This window comes from Saccostrea echinata, unplaced genomic scaffold, assembly GCF_033153115.1.
Source record: "Saccostrea echinata isolate AGI-Se365-2 ecotype Australia unplaced genomic scaffold, CSIRO_AGI_Sech_v1 ptg000009l, whole genome shotgun sequence".
Classification (NCBI taxonomy): Eukaryota; Metazoa; Mollusca; class Bivalvia; order Ostreida; family Ostreidae; genus Saccostrea; species Saccostrea echinata.
In genome coordinates, this window is record NW_026889758.1 from 4,158,401 (window position 1) to 4,182,731 (window position 24,331).

General features: G+C 33.4%; 1 protein-coding gene across 1 annotated transcript in view; it reads left to right on the top strand.

The window, feature by feature from the left end:
- Positions 1-400: 400 nt before the first annotated feature.
- LOC133181487 (uncharacterized) overlaps positions 401-24,331 on the top strand; it is a 29,565-nt gene continuing 5,634 nt past the window's right edge. Inside the window, exons 1-40 of the mRNA XM_061315979.1 lie at positions 401-504; positions 586-675; positions 4,048-4,124; positions 4,230-4,397; positions 5,231-5,374; positions 6,222-6,335; positions 6,932-7,349; positions 7,485-7,698; positions 7,880-8,032; positions 8,204-8,552; positions 8,685-8,982; positions 9,066-9,192; positions 9,263-9,487; positions 9,647-9,856; positions 9,952-10,229; positions 10,310-10,460; positions 10,544-10,756; positions 10,880-11,033; positions 13,690-13,940; positions 14,188-14,211; positions 14,313-14,513; positions 15,443-15,578; positions 15,663-15,694; positions 15,827-15,968; positions 16,223-16,455; positions 16,833-17,003; positions 17,390-17,582; positions 17,670-17,909; positions 18,038-18,255; positions 18,339-18,444; positions 18,526-18,642; positions 19,468-19,603; positions 19,741-19,921; positions 20,008-20,278; positions 20,377-20,563; positions 20,748-20,959; positions 21,164-21,393; positions 23,104-23,257; positions 23,562-23,740; positions 23,827-23,973. Coding sequence (XP_061171963.1) covers positions 401-504; positions 586-675; positions 4,048-4,124; positions 4,230-4,397; positions 5,231-5,374; positions 6,222-6,335; positions 6,932-7,349; positions 7,485-7,698; positions 7,880-8,032; positions 8,204-8,552; positions 8,685-8,982; positions 9,066-9,192; positions 9,263-9,487; positions 9,647-9,856; positions 9,952-10,229; positions 10,310-10,460; positions 10,544-10,756; positions 10,880-11,033; positions 13,690-13,940; positions 14,188-14,211; positions 14,313-14,513; positions 15,443-15,578; positions 15,663-15,694; positions 15,827-15,968; positions 16,223-16,455; positions 16,833-17,003; positions 17,390-17,582; positions 17,670-17,909; positions 18,038-18,255; positions 18,339-18,444; positions 18,526-18,642; positions 19,468-19,603; positions 19,741-19,921; positions 20,008-20,278; positions 20,377-20,563; positions 20,748-20,959; positions 21,164-21,393; positions 23,104-23,257; positions 23,562-23,740; positions 23,827-23,973 — 7,248 coding nt within the window. The remainder of the gene's footprint in view (positions 505-585; positions 676-4,047; positions 4,125-4,229; positions 4,398-5,230; positions 5,375-6,221; positions 6,336-6,931; positions 7,350-7,484; positions 7,699-7,879; positions 8,033-8,203; positions 8,553-8,684; positions 8,983-9,065; positions 9,193-9,262; positions 9,488-9,646; positions 9,857-9,951; positions 10,230-10,309; positions 10,461-10,543; positions 10,757-10,879; positions 11,034-13,689; positions 13,941-14,187; positions 14,212-14,312; positions 14,514-15,442; positions 15,579-15,662; positions 15,695-15,826; positions 15,969-16,222; positions 16,456-16,832; positions 17,004-17,389; positions 17,583-17,669; positions 17,910-18,037; positions 18,256-18,338; positions 18,445-18,525; positions 18,643-19,467; positions 19,604-19,740; positions 19,922-20,007; positions 20,279-20,376; positions 20,564-20,747; positions 20,960-21,163; positions 21,394-23,103; positions 23,258-23,561; positions 23,741-23,826; positions 23,974-24,331) is intronic.

Genomic DNA, 24,331 nt, shown 5'->3' on the forward strand with positions numbered 1-24,331 from the left:
ATTCGCCCACCCATAGTTGTATTTTTTTTTAATTTAAGAGGATCCTGAATATTTAGTTTTGCCTCTCCCTCCAACCCTTATAATTAATCAAATTCTTTCTTTTCAAAAATATGCTTAGACTTGCTGTCTCTTAATATGAATTAGGTTTTTCATTTGTCAGTTACCAGAAAAGGTATATACCGTTTAAAGATTCAGAAAACACGAAAAAATTGAGATTAGAATATTTGAGCGTCTCGTCCCTACCAATAAAATTGCGATTTGAATCATCTATACACTTCGCATTTATTTGGGAAGATAAGTGTTCTATCGATAATTTTGGAGATAATGTGTCATTTAAACTCGATTTAAGGGAGCAGAATATGGTGTACATTTAAAATTATTCTCCATACTTTTTCTTAAAATGGAAATGATAGTTCGATCATTATTCCTATTCGTTTTCATACCAGTTATCAATAGCTACTGGTTTGTTCAAAATCGCTATACAGGCTCATTACAGGAAGGAGAGTAAGTTTTCATCAAAATTTGAAATTAATTGTGTTTTTATACAGAGTTTTATGTTTATGACTCCTTTGCTTTTACTTGCAGGGTAAACGTTGTGAGATATCAACAATCTTACACGGAGACTTATTACGTAAAATGCCATTTCTGGCACATGGGCAGATGCACGCGATATAGGTATGGTTTGAATTCTAAAATTCAGGCAGATTGGCCTTTCGCTTTGAATATATGGAATAGAATTCAAATTAAGGCCTCAGGGGCTTGGCAAATAGAATGGTCCATTTTTTTTTAAATATGCAATGTCGTTGCTTAATATTTCTTAAGATGTGTTGATATTCTTGCTGTAGGCACTTTTTGTTATCATTTTTACCTAACTTACAATCAGTGCTTTTGAGTCTGATCCCCTTATTATCAGTCCCCTACCGGTGAAACCGGAGGGGACTATAGGTTTCCTCTGAGTCTGTCCGTCCGTCCGTCTGTCTGTCTGTCTGTCCGTCTGTCCGTCTGTCCCTCTGTCTCTCTGTCAGTCTGTCCCACTTGGTTTTCCGCACTTTTTTCCTAAACGCTTGCAGATATTGAGCTGATTTTTGGTATGTGAGTGTATTTTGATGAGTTACAGATCAAGTTTGCATTTCGTTCCGCTTCATTGATTTTTGACGGAATTATGACATTTTCAATTTTTAACGGGAACCAGATTACACTTGCCGGTAGGGGACTAGTATTGCTAATGCAATACTCTCAGAATGCTTGTTGATCTATGTGAACTTATTAGTCCCCTACCGGTGAAACCGGAGGGGACTATAGGTTTCCTCTGAGTCTGTCCGTCCGTCTGTCTGTCTGTCTGTCCCTCTGTCTGTCTGTCAGTCTGTCCCACTTGGTTTTCCGCACTTTTTTCCTAAACGCTTGCAGATATTGAGCTGATTTTTGGTATGTGAGTGTATCTTGATGAGTTACAGATCAAGTTTGCATTTCGTCCCGCTTCATTGATTTTTGACGGAATTACGGCCTTTTCAATTTTTAAGGGTTTTCCGAAATTTTCTTCTAAACGCTTGTAGATATTGAGCTGATTTTTGGTATGTGGCTTTACCTTGATTAGTTATAGATGAAGTTTGCATTTCGTCCCGCTTCATTAATTTTTTATGGAATTATGGCATTTTCAATTCTTAACGGGAACGGAACCAGATTACACTTGCCGGTAGGGGACTAGTATTGCTAATGCAATACTCTCAGAATGCTTGTTTTAGTTGTTTTGAACCAAACCTAGCAAAATCTAAGCAAAATGAGCCTGTTTAGCATTAGAAGACAACAAGCATTCTGAGAGTATTGCATTAGCAATACTAGTCCCCTACCGGCAAGTGTAATCTGGTTCCCGTTAAAAATTGAAAATGTCATAATTCCGTCAAAAATGAATGAAGCGGAAAGAAATAAAACTTGATCTGTTACTCATCAAGATACACTCACATACCAAAAATCAGCTCAATATCTGCAAGCGTTTAGGAAATAAGTGCGGAAAACCAAGTGGGACAGACTGACAGACAGACAGACGGACAGACAGCTAGACAGACGGACGGACAGACTCAGAGGAAACCTATAGTCCCCTCCGGTTTCACCGGTAGGGGACTAAATAAATTTTGAATAGCGGAAAAAGGGTTGCAAAAGACTTAAAGCAAATACGTCGAAGGATCAGAGCTATGCATGAGGGAGATAATCATTAATTTTTAAATTAATTTCTAAATTTTACCACAGCAATTAAATATATATCCGTATTTTCAAGCTAGTATCAAAGTACTTAGCTACTGGGCTCTAGAAATCCTCGGAGACTAACAGTCCACCAGCAGAGGCCTCGACCCAAGGGTCATAATGTAAATCATATACGGTACCAATTTTAATGCACAAGATGCTCATTTCGACAAATTATGTCTCTTCAATTTTACAGGCCAGTTTTTTACCATTCATTAATTTTTTTCTAGATCATAGTTATTAAGTTTTTCTAAGTCCTGTAAGTTTTAGAGGTATCATCTGCAAATAGTCTAGAGAGACCTAAGAGTTCACATGGTAGGTCATTTATATAAACTAAAAAAGAATAGGCCCAAGAACAGAACCCTGGGGAACTCCTGCTTTCCTTCTTCCGATTGAAGCGCTCGCTCCGTGATCGGGAGGTCGTGAGTTCGAATCTCGGCCGCGACTGACCTAAGTCGATAAAAAATGGGTAGCAAATGTTCTTTCGCCATACGCTCGGCACTTTGAAGTGAAAGTTGCGGGTCCTTCGGATGAGACCTTAAAAACCGAGGTGCCGTGTCACGGCAGGCGTTGGCACGATGAAGATCCCTCACTGCTCAATAGCCCTGAGTGCCGAGTAAAGGTCAAAATTTGAAGCCCTTCACCGGTATATGGTGACGTCTATGAGTGAAAAATTCTCGAATGGGACGTAAAACAATACACACTCAATCAATCAATCAATCTTCCGATTGAAAGAACTTGAGGATTTTATTTTGACCTGTTGTGACCGACTAGTAAGGTAATCATTTGACTATGCAATTTTTCTGTGTTTCACTGGAATTCATTAGATTTTATGGCTTCACTATTCTTAAGCTTTAAGAGAAAACGGGGCAATCAAAAATCTCAAATAAGGAAACAAGAATTTTAAAAAATTTTAGTGTGTTCTACCATATTTTTGCTAATAAAAAAACAATATTTATTTTTATATGATCAGAATACTTGAAATTAAGAAATACAAAATTTTACAGCTAGCTTTCTCATTTATATGTCATTTTCATTGCTAACCATTGATTTTTTTTTTTCTTTTTTCTTTTCCTTTAGTTTTAATTTTTTTTTGTAAACTGGAAGGTACCTTTCAAAAGAGTTAAAGATTATTATTTACCACGGCCCAATGTCGCAGGTGCTATGAAATCTTAACTAATAGGAAATCATAAATAAAATTTCAAATTATGTTTTAATTCTATATACTTTGACTACTACATATACTTGAATTTCAGATTGTGTTTTCTTTACTAGCATTTTGTTCATTTATTTCAATAAATGACCTATTCTATTCTTTAATGGATGCTATTGCTTTTATTTAGTAAAGACTGACAAATATAAATGGTTATAAATCTAAATGAAAATCGTAGACACATGCAAAATAATTAGAGGAATCAGTGTATGAAAGTTTGTTCTGGTTGTTGTTTGTTGTTACTAAAGATTTTTTAGCACTATTGTGACATTACTGTACAATGGGTTTCTTGATGCTGTTATTGAAAGACCTGTCACAATCTTTGCAGCGATCAATTGATTTTTTTCTATTTTTTTTTTCTACCAAAGAACAGCCTGATCAAACTTCAACGACATACATGTACTTTATTTTAGATGTTTGGTCTTCCATGACGACAATTTAATTTTGAAGAAAGTGTCTCTTGATACCAAAAATTTAAATTTGCTCAATGATAAGTGAATTTTCCAATTTTAAAATATATATGTCTGTCATTTTCATCTTTTAACGGGACAGAGTGAACACTAAAGTCTACTTCTGACGGTTTCATTTTTTAACAGAACAGAGTATTACCCTAGTCTACGGTGTAAACCAGGTTATAGAAGTTACTATGATTATCCCCGGGGATGCAAAAATGGTCAGTTGATAAAAAAAATCACTTCAAAATATATTGTTCAATAATATTTTATATTTATGTACTTTTTTTAATATTTAAACCATTTCTGAATGCTTTTACACGTAGCAATATGCAACGGACAAATAACCAAAACTGGAGCGTGCGCTAACTCGAAGCGGATCCTAACTAGAAAAGGAGTATACAGAACTGAGATTAGTCAAGGTGAATGTGTCTTACCAGAAAAGTGCAGTTGTAAATCAAATAACTTCTATGGCGATGGAGCTTTTTGCAAAGGTAAGAGCTGTTGCATGCAAAAAAGAAGGTTAAACAGATATCAATTTACTATGAATATGGAGATAAACACCTAAATTCTGATCTAACTACTTCTGAAATTTCCAGGAGGTCCGTGTTTTATGCCCTCTTCACATATCTGTATTGTTTGTGGATTTGTTGAGATCGATCAATGTTCAGGGATGGGGTCGATTACTTTCAAAAGTAATCAATTATATTACAATTACTTTGGATTTAAAAGTAATCGATTTCAAGCTGATTACAGTCATTTTTTAAAGTAATCAATTACATCTGATTACTTATCTATCATGTTATCATGATTACTTGTGATTACTCTAAATTACATTAATTTGAAAAGGATATGCATTTTTCTGCAACAGCTGCAACATTAATTCCCAAAGTAACAACCAAAGAAAGCATTTTATTGTTTAAAATTACGATTACTTGTAGTAACCTTATGTGGGTTTTTAATGTATGTGCAACAAGATATTACTATCTACTAATTTTATTGGTATACATATAGTTTTCTTGATAATTGAGGAAAACAACACCCCCCCCCCCAAAAAAAAAAAAAAATTCAAACAAATGAACAACAGCACAACAAAATACAAACAAACCAAAGAAGTCTCTTTTTCGTAACGCTCCAAATATATCATTTTAACCTTTATTATAATATATCCCTTTCGCTTGTGAAACTACCGGAGTACCTCAAATAGTTTATTGCCTTTTGTTGCCAAGATGTCTGACGGTTAAAGAATATTATGCATAAAAATTTTGAAAATATAATTATATATTTTTCAATTACTGAAATTAAAAATATAAATCTTTATTTATAGAATGCCCAGCAATCCAACATTGTCATGAATCACAGTGTACAAAAGTTACTGACAATATATGTGTGTACTGTGACGGAGAGGTGGAAGACAGGGAATTCTTCAGAGCTTACACAAGGAAACCAAGCAGCGGCAAACTCTGCGAGCGTATGTCCTTTTTACCTAAAAAGATATTTCAGGCCTGGTCAGTGATAAATGAAGATTTTTATTCTGTCTATTAAAAAAAACCTATTGAATTGACTGTTTTTATGCTTAAAAATATTAAAGAACGAAAAAGTCATGTTTCGGTATAAAATGCATATAGTAATGAGAAATGAGATGACGCACAGAATGTGCACGTTCAAGTTGTAAAGAAATAGGCACAAAGGAATACTGCTCACTACATTTCTGTAATAAAAGTGTTGTTATGTCAGTACAATGTAAACACTTAATGTATCTCTATTCAGTTGTAAAAAAAAAATAAATGATCGTAGTGGGAACAAAAGTTGTGGTTTGGAATGAGCTTTACTCTCTCTACGTAAGGCGTTAACATTCAACTCTATTTACATACTCTTAAAACCTTTTTTGGCTTAAATACTATACATTCAAACATTGGCACTGGCAATGATATTCTTTTTTTTTTTAATTGGATTTGTTGAACAGGGGCGGTCATCTCGGGTAGTGCGCGCTTTTAAAAAATTGTTCGACAGGAAGATGAAATACAATTCAGTTCGGATGGATTTTTAATGCTACATGCGTGATAAAAAATCCTTCATAGTGTACTTTGATTTTTTTCTGAAAATTTTCAAATGCAATGTTCCACTATGACTAACTTAAAATGATAACTGTATGTTTCCTTTCTTGAGTAAAAAGATTTTGACACCATCGACGCACATCTCCTTAAAAAAGTGACCGCTGTGATTTGATATGAAATTGGAATATTTTGAATAAATAAGATAACAATTTTTTAAGGTTTTTATAGAGTTTCAGGCTCCCCAAAACAATCTTTTTTTAGAGGCTTGTTCCTGGAGACCTGATAGTACTCGATGTTTTCCTGGACGATGTGACAAAGAATTGGCTTCTAATTGTAAATGTATACAAGGCTTTGCTGGTCATCATTGTGAAATAAGTATGTTATGTTAATTTTTACATCTCATTCCATGTATAAAGTATAGTTAAGTCTTACCATTATAAAGCCAAACAAGAGCAGATAGTTGTTTTGGCAATTTCACATGTGTGTTTTTTTTTGGTTACAAAATTGTACCGATCCATAACATCCAAAGGCTTAAATGGAATTAATGAATTTTACTAAATTGTTGTCCAACTTTCTCAAATGTTGCACAATCTAAATCAATTTTACACTTGATGTGTTTAACTCTAAAATACTTATTTTCTACTTGTTTACTTTTTAAAAATAATTAGAATAATACAGAGATATCCTTTTTCACCCACATTTTCTGAATTCGTGTATATTGTTGTTACCCCTGTCCATCTGTCCGTCCACCACCTATATCTTTAGAGGTAGCCAAATTTCCTTACATGTTAAAGTAGCCTGATGTTGTAGGTGTGCAATAACGTTTTGAAACTTCGAGTTTTCATTCCGAAATAATCCTTTATGAACTTGTTTTCCAAGTGACTGATCAGGTTCGTATTTCTGAAACATTTTATTGCAAGTCAATCAATGTCCAGACTTGTGAAGATTTCTGCTAAATTCTTTTTTTACAGTGCAAGATTATGCGACCATCAAATACAGCCTCTGTACTTTAAAAATGGACGACGTTTACATGCTAGACAACCCAAAAGACCCGAATGCGTTGAACTCTACAGAAATTATTTGGACCAAGGAAACATACTGGAAAACTGCCAAGACGAAATGGGATGGGATGTATGTCCTAAAAGAATCCATTGTCAAGAAGGATGACCATTATGTAAAAGAATTTAAATATGGCATCGTTCACGCAAGTTCCTCTTTAGAATATATATCGGGAGCACCTGATACAGATGGAAACGTGACAGAATTCAACGTCATTAATCTGGAATATGAATGTCCTGGGCCAAGCAACAACGATCCAATCTCGTCGTCTTTCATATGTGAAAAAACTTTTGAACTGGAAAACATAATGACATTTCAACACAACGACACGTAATTATAATCTGAATAATATTAAGAAAAATAGGAACATACAGAAGTAAACACATGATCATTAATCAAAACATCACATGAAAGTACTAGTAATCGGTACTAAAGCAAATCCAAACAAATTATTTCTTTTACCAGGTTGCTTTTTAAAATCCATGCTTCAATTGGTGGCTATGTTAAAATACTAAACCGAGAGCAAAAGGACAAAGAAGAACGACATGACTTTAAAGGAACAACAAAGGAAATTATTTTTACTTACCGATGGGACACAGAATTACCCTATCACTGTATACAGGAAATCAACAAAACAGACTGTCCAGATTTCTTCACTGCACCAGACCTGACAGAAACTGTAAATAACTATTAGAGAGGTTGTAGCACTCCTTGAGAGGACTATCTCACTCTCATTCATATTTCAGGGCACAAAATATTTTCTATAAAATATAACAAAATTTATTCGAAGTATTCCTGTGAATGTGATTAAAATTTGCACCATGATTGAGTTTAAATCTTTCGAATTTTTTTTTATAAAGCCTACCTTCCTAGCATCTTGGGATGGATGGACTGATGATCTTGCAGGTCTTCACATATTCGAATATGAAGTCTACGAACTAATTACTTTACATTCCAGTTTACAAGAAGCCACTCGTTTAAAAACAGGAAATGTATCACAAGTTTATAATTCAGTAAGTTGTATACAATTGTATAATTATATTAGGAATTTCGATATACATATATGAATTATTTTTAAGAAATACTGCTCTACATTATTCTCTCATTAGATAAATGGTCATCTGAATGTAAAACAAACAAAATCAAGCATTAGTTGAACATTTTACATGCAGTTTTTTTTACAGCTTAACATTACACTGAGTAATCCAGGAATGTATGCAATACATTTTACTGCTGTCGATAAAGCAAAAAATGTCAAGACTTCCAGAAAACTGGTTTTCTTCGATGACATATCCAAAGTTACATTTAAGGACGGAAAAGTGAGTAGGGTAGAGACTGCCACCGCAAATACCAATTTTACATGGGTAATTCAAGACACAAACGTGGTTCTGGTGACGTGGAGAGATAGGTTTCGGAATCAAAGGCATGAAAGCAACAGGTGGCTGAATGCAGTAAAGCCCTACAGAAATATAGAGGATCTTTACGATGATCACACTGGTAAACGAAGCATCGAGGAGGTGCCAAATGTACACGGTAGGTATATGACAAATTTTTAACATACTACAGTTTGTCTCAAGGATTCATTAGATGTGTATATGTTTATCAATTAATCCTTAGCTTTTGAAATGAAATTTTGAACAAATATCATTGCTTTCTAATTTTCAGGTTGTGTTGACTTCTTGGTTTCTTTTATAATTAAAAATAAAACTGGAATAAAGACTTCCAAAAATTTTACTAACGTCCATGATATTGAAGACGAATCGGAATTTCTAACTTTGAACTGGACTGATGGTGATAAAGCCGATATAACTGTTCGAGCTGTGGATATATTTGATAAGTTTCTAGACGAGACGGTGACAATTTACCGTGATGCATCGCCTCCACACATAGAAAACTTATGGTTAACTCGGGGAGATAGATTAAATATCAGCGTTCACAACATGGAAGATTTTGCAAAGATGACGTAAGTGTCCTTTTCTTAAACTTCATGCAATTAAAATCTCTCCAAAATTATTGCGGTGTTTTATTTAAAGAACTTTACTTTAGAATCGAGTGGATTGCATATGACTTCCATAGTGGACTTCAAAGCATATCTTGGAGATTGTTTGATAACTACACGGGAGAAAGTGTTCTTCATGGTCATGATGATATACCAGTACAAGGCATGGCAAAGGTATGTGATCTTAACCAACTGTAATTTAAACACAATTGGCCTCCCTGCTTTATATGCTCTTCCTGTGTAGGACCTAGACGATTGTAACCAGAAATATAGCAACTACAGCAGAGGGCCAAACTGCTACCAGACACCCTTTTTTGGGGCATATCACAAGCATTTCCAAGTGCAGCCAAGCATTAAGGTCCATGGAGGACTTCTTATTGGAAAAGATCTCGGAGTTCATGACAGCGACTATTACCTGGAAATTAATGCCACAAACACAGCACTTTTGTCGACAGTGTTGACTAAAAAGGTAACTCAGCATGAAAGATATATAAATACAAATACATAAGAAATACCTCGGACTTTAGTGAAATACTATAGACTTAAAAGAACTTGAAGGATAAATTACATCAATATTTAATATAGAACTTTTACACGGTTTTTTTTTTGTTTTTTTAATAAAATGTAGATAACAATCGACACATCACCTCCTCATGCTGGTTTCGTCCAAGATGGCATCAAAGGTTCAGGGGAGGTTGATTTTCAACAAAGTAAGATCTTGCACGCTTACTGGGATGGTTTCTTTGACAGAGAGAGTGGTGTACTGTTTTATCAATACGCATTTAGTCGTCAGCCATTACATTCTTCGGAATTCAGACTTGATTCAGGAAACACAATGGTATTTACATTCAAAGAGAATTATTTACTATGTGACATTCAATCCAGAATTCATGGTCTAATACACATTTTATCTCTTTCTTGGTCTTCAATTAGCTTGTCGAAACCTACTCTCTTCATGCTACTCTCAATGTATCTAACGAAGGAACGTACTATGCATGTGTAGTAGCCTACAATAGAGCATTGGAACCATCCAAGTCTGTGTGCTCCGATGGAGTAACCATAACAACTGCAGTTCCTAAGGTTAGAGAGGTCTATATCTCAAATGCCTACATCCGAGGCGGTTTGATTACTGACGTCAATCAAACAATTTTTTGGGAAGTAAACAACGCGAGGTACCGTCGAAGAATCACTGCACCTACAACAGATTGCAGGTATGACTTTTTCACCTAAAAAATGAATGAAAAAAATTATCTTATTGAGATAATTCATAAGAAATTCTCTTAATTTTTAGAAACAAGGCCAGTACTGTAGCTGATATAGATCTTTTACCAATCCTCTACCGAAAAAATGGGTCCATTGATGAGGTCCAAGGTCTTTTGTTCTGCGGAAATACGACTAGTGCTTCACCTACCCTGAATCCAATACTAGCTAAAGCATCCCATGTACGTGTTTTTCTTTTTTTTTATGTCATGTTTGAAAAGCAGAAATAAAAATAATGATTTTTTTCTTCAATCTTTTTTCATAGGTAACTCTTTCATGGTCTGCGGACAATACAAGCGTTCATGATTATGAGGTGGGTCTTTCGTCAACTTCTAGAAGTTCTGCTCCGGACATCATGGCTTTCAGATCCACCAAACAACACCGGCGTATCCACATTATGCATACAGACATACCAGAGGGAACGCCTTTCTACATTGTAATCAAGTCTATCAGTAAGGCAAATGTTGAAGGATTGCAGGTATATGCATACTAGTATTATAATCAGAACAATATTCACTTCACATTTCTTTATATTTTCCCAAAGTGTCTTCTAACCAGAGAGATGCTATGGATCTTTAGTTTAAACATATACACTTTTCAGTATATCGGACCATGTTATCTAGACACAACAGGTCCAGAATTTACACCTCCAATTCGAGTATCGCACTCAAAAGGGTATTTGGTGGCTACCTGGAACCATGCAGCGTTTATGGACGCTGAAGATCCCTATCCACTTCTATTACAGTTTGCTGTTGGTTAGTTAATTGGAAGTTTTATTTTCTGCGGTATTCAAATGATAATATTGATCTTTAATCACGAAAAAATTGCGGGGTTCAAAATAATGATACTATTGATAATAGAAATATGAATATTAGAGATTGCAAATTGTAATCCGGTTTACCGCTTACTCAGTCGGAACGGTGGTAATCAGAGAATTGGTTATCGGTGAATTGGAAAAAAATGAAATATGATGGTAATTTCTTTGAAATTCAACTTTTGAAAAAAGTCTGAAAGTTGATAACTTATCAATTTTACATATAAGCTGATTTAATTACATGTAAAACTCTCTGAAAGGATATTAGGGGAGGGGGGGGGGGTAATTGGTAGATTGGTGAATAGCTTATTACTGATTTATCACCAAGTCGTTACCAAGCATGTCATATATTTCGTAAATGAAATTAATCAAATCACTAAATAGTACTGTGGAAGAAGATAAGGGTGAATTACAAAATAATGACCGATAAATTGAATTTTTTTCTTTAAAAAATTCAAATTCAACTTACCAAAAGATATTTTTGAATTAAAACATCATACTGTATATTCATTCTAGTGAACATTTCTGAAGTGGCAATAGAATAGACAAATGCATAAAAAAGTTTTAACTATTCTGTAAATTGTACTTTAAATGTCCAAAATGTTTGATTTCAATTACAATTAGTATCAAGCATTTTCTGCACTTTATTTTTTTAGTAAAGCTAGGTGAAGTTCATTGATAATTATAAAACAGTTTAGTTGAACTCCTGACTGCAGTAAAATTTTAAATTAAAATCATACAACACAAAAATTCATAAAGTTATGGCAACATCAAGTTGTAAAGAATTGTGCAATATTTATATTCCCAATACTTCATGGTTAAAAATTGGCTTTATATCTTGATTTATTCCGTATTTATATCACAAAACTAGCTGAAGAAGATAAAAGTATATATATATATATTCATAGTTTATCATTGATAATTTTGAACATTTTGATGCACACTTGACCAAGAGCATGTGAGTCTTTTTAACAGAAACGTGAAGCACAATTCACCCCACAACATGTTCTGTCATTTTAGTGAAGTTGTGGTGGACTGATTTGAATTTTATAACAATTTTTCAGTGTGATTGCTTTTTAACTTCAGAAAAAAAAAAATGAAAAGATAAGATAAAACACATCTGGATTGATGAATTAAAAAAAAAGACATATTTCAATAATAAAACTTTCAATAATTTAGTATTAAATTATACAAACAGCTCCATATTAATCAAAGAATACTTGTTAGAATGAATAGAAGTAACGTCGCCCGCGTGGCGCATTGGTTAGAGCGTTCGCTCTAGAGTCGCGGAGTAAGGAGTTGATCCTTACGTCGCGGGTTCGAATCCCACTGTGGGACGTGGAGACCGGTCCGTTAAATGAGACCGTATAAACCGAGGTCCCATGTCGCATTAGGTGATGGCACGAAAAAGATCCCTCACTGCTCAATGGCTCTGAGTGCCGAGTATAGGTCAAAATTTTGCAGCTCTCCACCGGCACGTGGTGGCGTCTCCATATGAGTGAAAGATTCTCGAGAGGGACGTTAAACAATAATCAAACAAACAAAAATCATCGAACTTGGATCTTTAAGAATGTGTTGCACTCCTGACCGTAGAAATATGAATCTGAAACACAGACAGATCCTTTAATTGATATATTTATTTAATACAATTGTTCTTTGTGTCTTTATTTTCCAAAACAGAAATCAGAGATTCGTAAATTGATAAAGGTTTTTCCAAAACATCAAATGTTGCACTCCTGTCATCAATGGGTATGCACAGATACTTGATTCTCATTAATGCTACATGTGATTCTTTTTTGACTTTCTTGTTATAAACATTTTTAAAATCAATGATTTTTTGGAAACATTACTTTTTTTCTGTTGCACTCCTGACACGGTATTACATTTTTCAGCATCAGCCGTGATCATAACCTGGACAAGCAAAACTTACCACATTCTAAATTTAAAGCTAAATACATTTAATTTAATCAGGAACTTCTTTATTTCCAACATAAACCATTATTTTTTATTTCACAGATCTTTGAAAAATATTAAATGTTCAAAATGTCACAAAAACGTGTAGCACTCCTTATCATTTTTATGCATAACTTTTCTGTGACTTAAAATATCATTGAGATATTTTGCAGGTACCCGGTATTTAGAAAAAATAAAAAAAATGTTTCCGGTCATTTTTTTTTAATTCACCCGTATGGTATACCACTTTGTAAAAGACTCTTTGTAATAAAGCTCAAATCGGCGATGAGTTTATTTTGTACTAGAATGTAAAGCTTTACTAATTGTAAGAAAAGATTACCTGGGTAATTATTACTCTCATAGACCCAATCTTATTAAATATATGGAACTAATGGCAACCCAAAACTAGGAAATCATGTGAAAACTGTGTTTTTCCAAAAATTACGATGCTGTCTGTCCTCCTTATTTCTTTTTTTTAAATTGAGTTTTTTCAGGAAGTTGCGTTCAAATTCATACATATTTTGAATTTTCCGACAAACCGATTACAGATTTTCTAACCGATTATCATCATTCCGACTGAGTAGCCTGCTAACCGATTACAAATAACCATCCCTTATATATAAGTTATAAAAATTCTGCTGTAGGACATCATCCAAGAAGTTCTGCGGTCCAGAAATACTTATTACTGAATGGTGGTGGTCCTTGTAACATTTCTGTCCCACCAACATGTACGTCTATCAACATTTCAACGACTGACTGGGGATTCCATGGAAATCATACGTATTATATAACGGTAAAAGCAGAAAATGTGGCCGGCCTAACAACTTATGGAGTATCCGAACCCTACCTCCATAATGTACAACTACCGTCAAAAGGGATTGTTATGGATATTGTGGTATGTCAGGAGTACTTTGAGTATAAAGCAGTTCTCTGCTATTAGATCGTTATCATTTTCTTCAATTGACTTTAAAAAAGATAAAAGTAAACAAATTTATAATAAAAATTCTGAGGTACCAAAGTGGGGAAAAATCTTACGCAGGACAATTTAGACTTGGCAACAAATTCTGTTGATTGGAAAAACATATATATGAATGCGATTAAAACTTACTGCGAAAGGAAACTTCTTATATGCTTTTTTCCAGGAGAATGAACAAGAAGGCTCCATTGTAAGTAGATTTTGTACAACTTGGGTCATAAAATGAACATACAATCGTTATCATTTGTTTCAATTATATTTCTTTGAAAAAAAAACCCTTAACGGTTACAGGTCGATACGGAAGACATTGACTTTACCTCCAAAACTACAAGCCTCTCTGCCCACTGGACTGGGTTCTTCCACACCTATCTTGACCTTGAGTACTTCTTCCGTGCTGGAACAACTCCTGGAGGCAATGACATATTCCCACAAACCAACGTTGGTAGAAATTCTTCATATACAGCAACAGGATTAAACCTAACCTTTTTTAACGTAAGATACTATATATATATATATACAGATTCTGGGGATATTTATTAGGTTATTACCAGACCTTTATTTGTATTCATATGAAGCAGAGTTTGTCCAAAATCTTGTACGTGAAAAGAAGAAAACACTTGCTGTGGCCTTTAAGTCGACATTTAGATATATCGACGACGTATTGTCAATTAACAATGGCTATTTCCATTCTTATCTCGATACGATATATCCTGTTGAGCTTGAGATAAAAGATACCACAGAGTCTGACACATCTGTTTCATATTTGGATATTTTACTTGAAAAAGATGTTAATGGTAATCTAACAACCAAGCTTTATGATAAACGTGATGACTTTAACTTTTCAATCGTCAACTTCCCTTACTTATGCAGCAATATACCTTCATCATCTGCGTACGGGATATATATCTCTCAGTTGATTCGATACGCAAGAGCATGCTCTACGTATGTACAATTTCTAAAACGAGGTAAATTATTGTCAAAAAGGTTGATGAAAGAAGAATATCAGCTGTCTCGGTTAAAGTCATCATTTCGTAAGTTCTATGGTCGATACAATGACCTTGTCAGCAAATACAATTTATCATTGAGTCAAATGCTGACTGACATTTTTCATACTAATTGTTAGGCCATTATTTACACACTGAATTGTCGACGGATTTTTCCGTTATTTCCCGATCATGACAAGGAGCACACGGCGGGTGTGACCGGTCGGCAGGGGATGCTCACTCCTCAATGGCACCTGATCCCACCTCTGATGTTTGTCTGTGTCTGCTCTACTCCTATTTTGTATTGTTTAATGGACTTCTGAGCTTGAATACTGTTCGTTATCTCCATATATTTCATTTGGAGAAAGATTTACAATCATTGCTGTGAAACATTTTACATTTCACATTAAGCGTGAAAATGACCTTTCATTGTTACAGAAATACTACGTTACTATAACTTCAAACACTTCTGCTGGTAGTGTTGAGGCCTCATCCGATGGCGTTATCGTTGTCAAGGAAAATGGGTCATTCAGCGGGATCGTTGTTTATGATGGAGAACCTTGTATCATTTCAGGTGAGAAGAATTACGGTCAGTATCTTCCCAGTCATATCTCTATTCAGCTTTACATTATTGATAAAACATTATATTTTTTTACAGAGGAAAACGTCTCCTTTACTCACCATGACGAAGTACGTATGAAACGTAACATTTATCAATAAATAATTGTCTTAATGTTTACGATAAATTCAAAATTACATATTGTAGCTTTACCTCATATTAAAAAAAATAAACCTATAATATATGCTTGATGTATATTACAGGACAATAGGTTACCGTGTCTTGAAGACAATGATTACCAGTCATCAACTGATATACTCAGTGCACACTGGAAAATTCCTCAAAATGTCACCATATTTGCGCCAGATGTGTTTATTTTGTTAGAAGTTATGTCTTCATTAAATAGTGAGTAATGCCTTCTTAAATAGTAAATAATAATAAAAAAAAGCTATCTTGGTTCTTATTCTGCAAACTTGTCATAAATTAGAATTATTAACAATTAAAAAATTTTTGTGTGAAAATTACTATTACAAGTCACTATGCATTTGCAAGTGTACAGGAAAAACCTTTCAGAAGATGATTTCTGATTAAAAATGAGTAAATTTGAAATTATGTAAAAAATAAATACTTAAAATATACAGTGTATCCTTTTTAAATAGGTAGATGGGAGGTTTTTAGAGATTTTATGTATATCTTTGGACGTAAAGAGATAAAGCGCACTCGATTGATGCTTAGTCCAGGCATGAAATACCGTGCTGTTTTAAAACTTTGTGCTAGCGAGATCTGTTACAAACCTGTGTTCAGTGACGGCGTAACGGTTCTCGCTAATCCACCAGTTACCGGCGATATCAAAGTACACCACCTCAACTCCTCAGATGTTAATAAAGAGCAGGTTTGAAAATTTCCCCAGATTTTTCAATTCTTTTTTATATAATTCGTGTAGTTTATAAAGTCGTTTATTTCTTCTACATTAGATCGGTTTATTACATGTTTTTACATAATTTGGTATATGATTACAGAATAATTATTATAACATTTTTACGCTATAGACAATATCAATACAGATAAGAAATAAATGTATCATGCACTAAAGATGAGTTATTAGACTCAATTTTCTTTAGAACAGACAACTACTGTTAACTAAGATATGCATACATCAGCATACGTATTTTTGCCAAATTTGACTATATAACCAACTCATGATTCTGATATTTTTAAAAATGCTCTGAGTAATAAAATTGTAGAGCTTGGAACATTTATATTTTTCAGCTTAATGTAAAGATGGACAGATTTTATGATCCAGATATCCAGAATTTTAACGACAAGTATGATGCGGTGGACAAATATGAATGGGCTATTACAGACCAATCCAAAATAGGACGGACACATACACAGTGGAAAAAACTTAATAATATTACGATTTCCTTGTCTAAAACAGAGGTAAAATTTAGCTTGCAAATTGTAAACAACTTTTAAGTATATCTAAGTTATATCTGACTATCATTCATAAAGGATTTCATGTACATATATTCATTTTGAATGAAATTTTTGATCGAAAGAAACTTGATAGGAGCACCAAAGTTTCTGAAGAGTTTTAAACAAATTTAAGATTTTACCAAAATATTTTTAACCCTTTTTTTCTAAAATTAGTAGATTATCCATTGGTTTGTAAAAAAAAAAAAAAAAGAAAAAGAAAAGAAAAAAAACCCCATCTGTTTTAGTTTTTTAAACTGCTAGTATGACAGATTTTGAAAAAATTTTCAGTTATATCTATTTAAAAAATAAACAAACAAAATAGCTGCATAATGATTATGCCATCTCTATAGATTACATTTACACTTGACTTGGAAGGAAAATTTGATTTCTCCAAATGTCGCGGCCTTGCCATCCGTGGTTATAACAAAGCCAAGTTGTATTCCACTGTTTATTCGCACATTAAAGATTGTGAGGCATTCGACCCCGTTCTTATCAAACCAAAGGTGGTCATAGACGCAGTTGGAAAACCGGACCCTGATAGAGGTTTGCTTAGAACCTTAAACAATTGAAGCAGCATTGATTTTCTATTGAGTATTTATGTTATCGAAATAATAAAACACTTACTTTTAGACGGATACGGGGATCCAATCATTTTGGAAACAAATGCTCACTGGCCTTATCCTGATCAAGATTATACACCAAATATGAACTACATATCTGCAGTGTGGCCAAAGCTCCGATATGATTTTTACACCGTAGCAGTTTTGAATGCCAGAAGCATTGATGTCACAACATATTACCTGCCAACAAATACTCTTTCTCTATCGGATCCATGCACGCATCCTGATGCAATCAAATGCTCTACCACAGGTTACTATGTTCCTTCTAGTTTAGATCCTAGTATTATATATTCATTTTATAGATTTATTAGATTGACTCTGAATCTCCAGAATATAGTATAACAGTATTATATTTTCCCCCAATATTTTTCATTATAGAAAACGAATTCATTAACTTCAAATTTAAAAGAGGCGAACTCGTTCATGGACAACGTTATATAGTTTGTATTCACGCAAAAAATACAAGTAAGATATACGAGGAATGGACAGAGGTACTTCCTGAAATTAATAAGTGTAGCGATGGAGTTGTTCTTGATCTAACCCCTCCGGTGGCAGGAAATGTTTGGATTGGCACAAAGCAGGGACAAGAGTACCAGGTTGAAGAATCAAATTATTTAACTTCTGCCTTATATTATTTTTAAGATCTAGAATCCAACATTAAATGTTGCATTTATTTCAGTCTTCGAGTTCTGTTCTGTATATCAACTGGGATTCGTTCCAAGACGTTGAGGACTTTAAAACAATATCTCATGCTTCTGGGATACAAAACTACAGACTTGGAATAGGTAGCTCTGATTAAGTATACATGTATTATAAATAAGATATTATGTTAAAGTAACTTCATTAAAGTAACATTTCTTGTTTAGGTACATCTGCCGGAGGAAATGATGTGGTTGCATTTTTTGATGTTGGGGTTGTCAACCATAAGGCAATTCACGGCTTATCATTAATCAATGGGCAAAGCTATTATGCAACCCTTTCTGGTGAGCTATCAGTCATTCTAACAATAGTTCTTAATAATTATCTACGTGTACATGTACTTACATTTACTGACTTACTCTCATATTTCATGAAATGAATTGAAATACAAACTTTAACCCATGTTCTGTTATGCAATGTCGCATCAAAAGTGTCCATCGCTGCCATTGCCAAGGAAGCAAAAAATCTTAAAGAAAATTGAAACTGTGAAATCTATGTATGATGATATATTTTGTGCTGTTTAATGCTGTTCTTTCTCATTAAAAGAAAAGTGTTTCTATTCTATTGTGTGAAAACTTTACAGAAAAGCAATATCAAGTATTTAAAAATAAGATATATATATATATATATATATATATATATATATATATATATATATATATATATATATATATATATATATATATATATATATATATATATATATATATATATGATTGCAATATATATATATATATATATATATATGAAGGTTGATCCAAATATAATGTCACAACTGCTATAAAAAAAACTTTAATAAATGAATAATCGAAAGTTATTGACAAAATAATAATACCTACATGTACTTATACCTCTTTTTTAACTTTTGACAACGAAAAGAAACGTCAGAACGTTATTACATGTATCTTAATATTTTATTAAGTACTTATACAGCAGTATGAAATTTTAAGACAAAAATAAAGAAAAGATATAGGTTAATTGATTTCTTAAAATTTTATTAATAACATTTCATTATTAAAGATTTATAGCAGATTGACATAAATTTTGGATCAACTCTTGTATATATAATTAAGAAGTACAAGATACTTGTGCTATTTTTTTTTCTAAAGGTACGGACTTTGCAAACAGAACCACAATCAAGACATCTCTACCAATGATCGTTGACATTACTCCACCTAAGAAATCTGATGAACCTATTACTATAGGGAACAGGCACATAACTTCTGATACCGAAATAGCGGCCTGGTAAGTAGCCCTAACCATATCATACTTTTAAGAACCCTTCAAATGATAATAAAACTAAGAAATATTTATTCTGTTTGAAAGCATAATATCCACAAAAGATTTTTGTCTGTTGGTTTTATCTTTTTCTCAATCGACAGCTGGAAAAATGTATTCCATGATCCTGAAAGTGAAATTTCCTATTACGAATGGTCAATCGGTTCCAAACCGGGGTATGACGACGTGATGAATTTCACTCGTACGTACATGGATTGCTCCGAAAATAATGAAATTGGTCGTCTTCAACTTAAAGAGGGACATGCCTACTTTATATCGGTCAAGGTAACCACTTGCCTAAGCACATGATACAAATGTAAACTATTACTTATCTAAAACCCAAGGGTAAATGGATTTTGATTTCTTCCCAGGCAGTAAATAATGCTGGCTTAATGTCAATAGCAACTTCTTGGGCATATACCGTAGATTTAACCCCTCCCACTACTGGCCATGTTTTAGACATCAACCCGAAAGGAAAGGAAGTGCTTGACATCGATTTTCAAACAGAGACCTCTAAATTGTTCATTATATGGGAGGGATTCTATGATCCTCACTCCTCAATTAATGAATACCTGGTCAGTATCGGATCATGTTCTAGGTGTGAGGATGTATTGGTTGAGCAAAGTGTTGGAGTTAAAACTGGTATGTACAGTACAGTATTCACCAATATAAATTAATGATATTTTCATCTTTGAATGCATTTCTTTAAATACATTTATTTTCCACAAATAATTGCACAGAATTGTTGATTGATAATGTGCATCTTGGAGTCGGTATAACCTATTACACAACTGTAATGGCTTGTAATTCGGCGGGCCTCTGCAGTGAAGCTACCTCGGACGGAGTAATCATTGACAACAGCCCTCCAAGTATGGGCCGAGTTATAGACGGAACAGACTTACAAGATATTGAATATCAGTCGGCAAGGTATTTTGAAACTTTTTTGTTTTTAAAAACAATATATTGATTGGACTTTTTGTAAAGAAATTGATTCATTTATACTGTGAAAAATGCGACAGGTACAATTAATGAAAGATGAATATCACTTCAGCTTAAATTTTTTTTGAAAAATAGAAGATACCGGTATACCGGAAACATATTTTCATTTCAGAAATTTCATCAGTGCACGGTGGTTGGGGTTCAATGATCCTCAATCAGGACTTTCTCACTTTGTTTGGTGGGTTGGAACAACTCCAGGAGGAGATGAAATTCTTCTAGAGAGAGAAGGACATATAGCAGAAGTGGCAATAGCTTTGAATATCACTCCATTAATGCCTGTTGGAAAGCGCCTCCATATCTCAGTTAGAGCTTACAATAATGCAGGTACATTCCATCAAAATTCAAAATGAATCTATGTTTAGAAGGATGAAAATAAGATCTGTTTTATGATAAAGTACAATTTTCTTAATTTCAGTTATGAATTATTTTCTTCCTTTTTTTTTAAACAAATGTAAGATTTTAATATATAGAAGCAATTGTTTTATATATCACATTAATAAAGCACTGTAACAAGAAACATTGTTTTAGGATTATATACAGAGGCAACATCCAACGGGTTCTTAATAGATAATTCTCCTCCGGTGATATCCAGAGGTCCAGTCTTTTCAAAAGACTTTGGAGTGAAAGATAATACACAGTTTTACAGAACTTTAATGAAAGTCGATTGGGATGTTAGTGATCCTGAGTCTAATATAGAAAGACAGTATATATCTCTACAATCTCATATGGGAGGAGATTTTGATCTTTCTTCAACACAAGTAAGACAAAAAAATATCTTAATTATTTATAGATGTATTTGATTGATTGTATGTTTTTTTACGTCGAGAATTTTTTACTCGACGTAAAGGGCTTTAAATTTAGACCTTTACTCGGCACTCAGGGCCATTGAGCAGTGAGGGTTCTTTATCGTGCCAATGCCTACCGTGACACAGGGCCTCGGTTTTTAAGGTCTCATCCGAAGGATCCATAACTTTCACTTCAAAATGCCGAGCGCTTGGCGAAGGAACAGTTGCTACCTATTTTTTCATCGACTTAGGTCCGTTGCGGCCATGATTCGAACACACGACCTCCCGATCACGGAGCGAGCGCTCTACCGACTGAGCTAGATGTATTTGAATAATGAGAGTATAATCTTTTAAAGTAAAGGGAAAAAGTTTACTGTTTAGATGGCTGTTGTAAAGTTTTACAGTACTGATGCCCAAATTCCTAAGGTTATCAATAACAAATTTAAACATTTTCAGCCTTTCTAATACTATATTTTTAAGTAGTGCACATTAGATTTAGAAATTGTTCATTCCAATTTGGAACATTAAGGTCAACAGCCACTGATAAATTCTCAGAAGAATAAAATGAAATGTATGGAGATAACGAGCAGCATTCAAGCTCAAAAATCCATTAAACAATAAATTTTGGAGCAGAGCAAACACGGACCTCTAAAACATCAGAGGTGGGATCAGGTACTACTCTGTGAAGTAAGTTCGACTTCTTATTTCCAATGAAAAAAAAATATATACATGTCAATGCCGTAGGATGTCTGCAGGATTCCAACTGAAGCACCAAGAAAAATCAACAGTTCAGAACAGATTTATTTTGTATAAACTGTATTGTGGTTGTATTATTACAAGTGGAAAAATAGATTAAGCTAAGATAGCTTTGTAAATTTGCTATATACAATCAACGACGGTTTATCTCCGTCAATAGTTATGACTCAAATGTATTTTCACAACAAAATGTGAGTTAGTCTTAAATGATTAACCTGAAATCCACTTCTTATGATTTATATGCATGTACGAAAAAGAGAAGCTCTTGCATTTTCACTTATTTAAGTTTCTCAATACCTTAATTTTTTTTAAATTTTAATTGAAGATTTCCATTTACTGTAAACCATTTTTTAAAAAAAAAAATAATGATAATGATTTCCATTTACAAGTATATTAGAATTTTAGGTCAACATGAATTTTAGCTTATGCCAAAATTATAACAGGATAATATTGATAAAATATTTAAAAAAAAATCATCGATTTTTTTTTTCTACAATGTACACATGCACACAGATTTATGATTCTGCTCATGTATAACCAGTTTTCATATTTCCCAAGTCCATGTTGATATGCATATATATTGAATTTAGATTTAACAATTTGACCCATTTGCTACATTTTGACGAGACAGAATATCTTGAATGTGCTCATTTCGCAGGACACTGAACCCCCCCCCCCAAAAAAAATGAATTTGTGGTTTAATTTTTTTGGAGTTCAAAGTTCTCAAAGATTCAAACAATATCACACTTGCATTGTAAGTAGTTTGAAGGTTTGCCATTCAACTAGGAAAATAATTTGATATTCTTGTATAGGATTTGCATTTTGTATTAAAATGTCTAAGAAATACTGGTGTTGAAGTTTTCCGTTTTGATAGTTCCAATTGATATATGCTGATTGTAACCTGTTAATCCAAGTTTTCTCCTGTAGATTAATGGAATAGCCAGGGACTTTGTTATAACTGGATTAAATTTGCATGATGGAGTTACATATTTTATCACCATTGTATCATGTAATGGAGCCAAAATCTGTTCTACTAGTAATTCACCTGGAATTTTGGTTGACAGCACACCACCAAATAGAGGTTGTGTATTTTTTTCCTTACAAAGATAGATTAAAAAGTCCCTTTTGACTTGCAATGCAATAAAACAATTGCATATGAAATGAACTTGTTAAAAATAATCGTTCTTCATACTTAAATTTGTACCAAATTATGTTAAGAATTCTGCAGAGCAAAATTTTTATCGAAAAGATTTGTATTTCTATTAAAGGCTAGAAATCTATACCTGTGTTTTAAAATTAACCAGGATTGATTTGTATCGTTTTGATATCATACTATTCGTTTACGTTTGAAATAATTTGTAGTTTTTTATTTTGTTCCATCACAGGTATGTTTGCTATAAAAACCGATCATGCAGCAGAGCTACACCGTCATCTGAATGATTCTATGACGTGGACCAAATACACATTAAACCTAGCTTGGCTTGGATTTGCTGATATACATTCTGATGTTCTTTATTATTTTATAAATGTTGGATCATACTATATGGGGGCTGATTTAAACAATGTAAGTCAAATGACCTCTTTGAGCTGTTGATTCTTTCTTTCGTTCAGGACGTTTTCGGAAATTTTATGTATTTTAAAATTTTAAAGGAACCAGGACTTTCAGAGAGGGTAAATCACACAACAACAGGCGCAGATAGATTTGATGAAGGAAAAGTTCAGACATCAAGAATTAAAACAACTAAACTTGGTCCAGAAATAACACATGTATATGTCAGCATGTGGGCTGTAAACAAGGTACATTGGTTCAGAAATGCTAGAACCTTTATGTTCTCAATCTTTAAATTAAAGTACATGTAAAACACACACACACACACACACACACACACACACACACATATATATATATATATATATATATATATATATATATATATATATATATATATATATATATATAGGATTAACTGTAATACAGAATTGCTAATCTGTGTTCGCATGACGTTTTGAAGATTAACCGATTATTGGAATTAAAATACACATTTTCCTGACATATTTTATCCTGACATTTTTTTCAAGTAAGCTTTATTCATATACACATGAAACTTAAAAAACACGTTTGTATTATTCTACGTGTGCTTGATCAGAACAATAT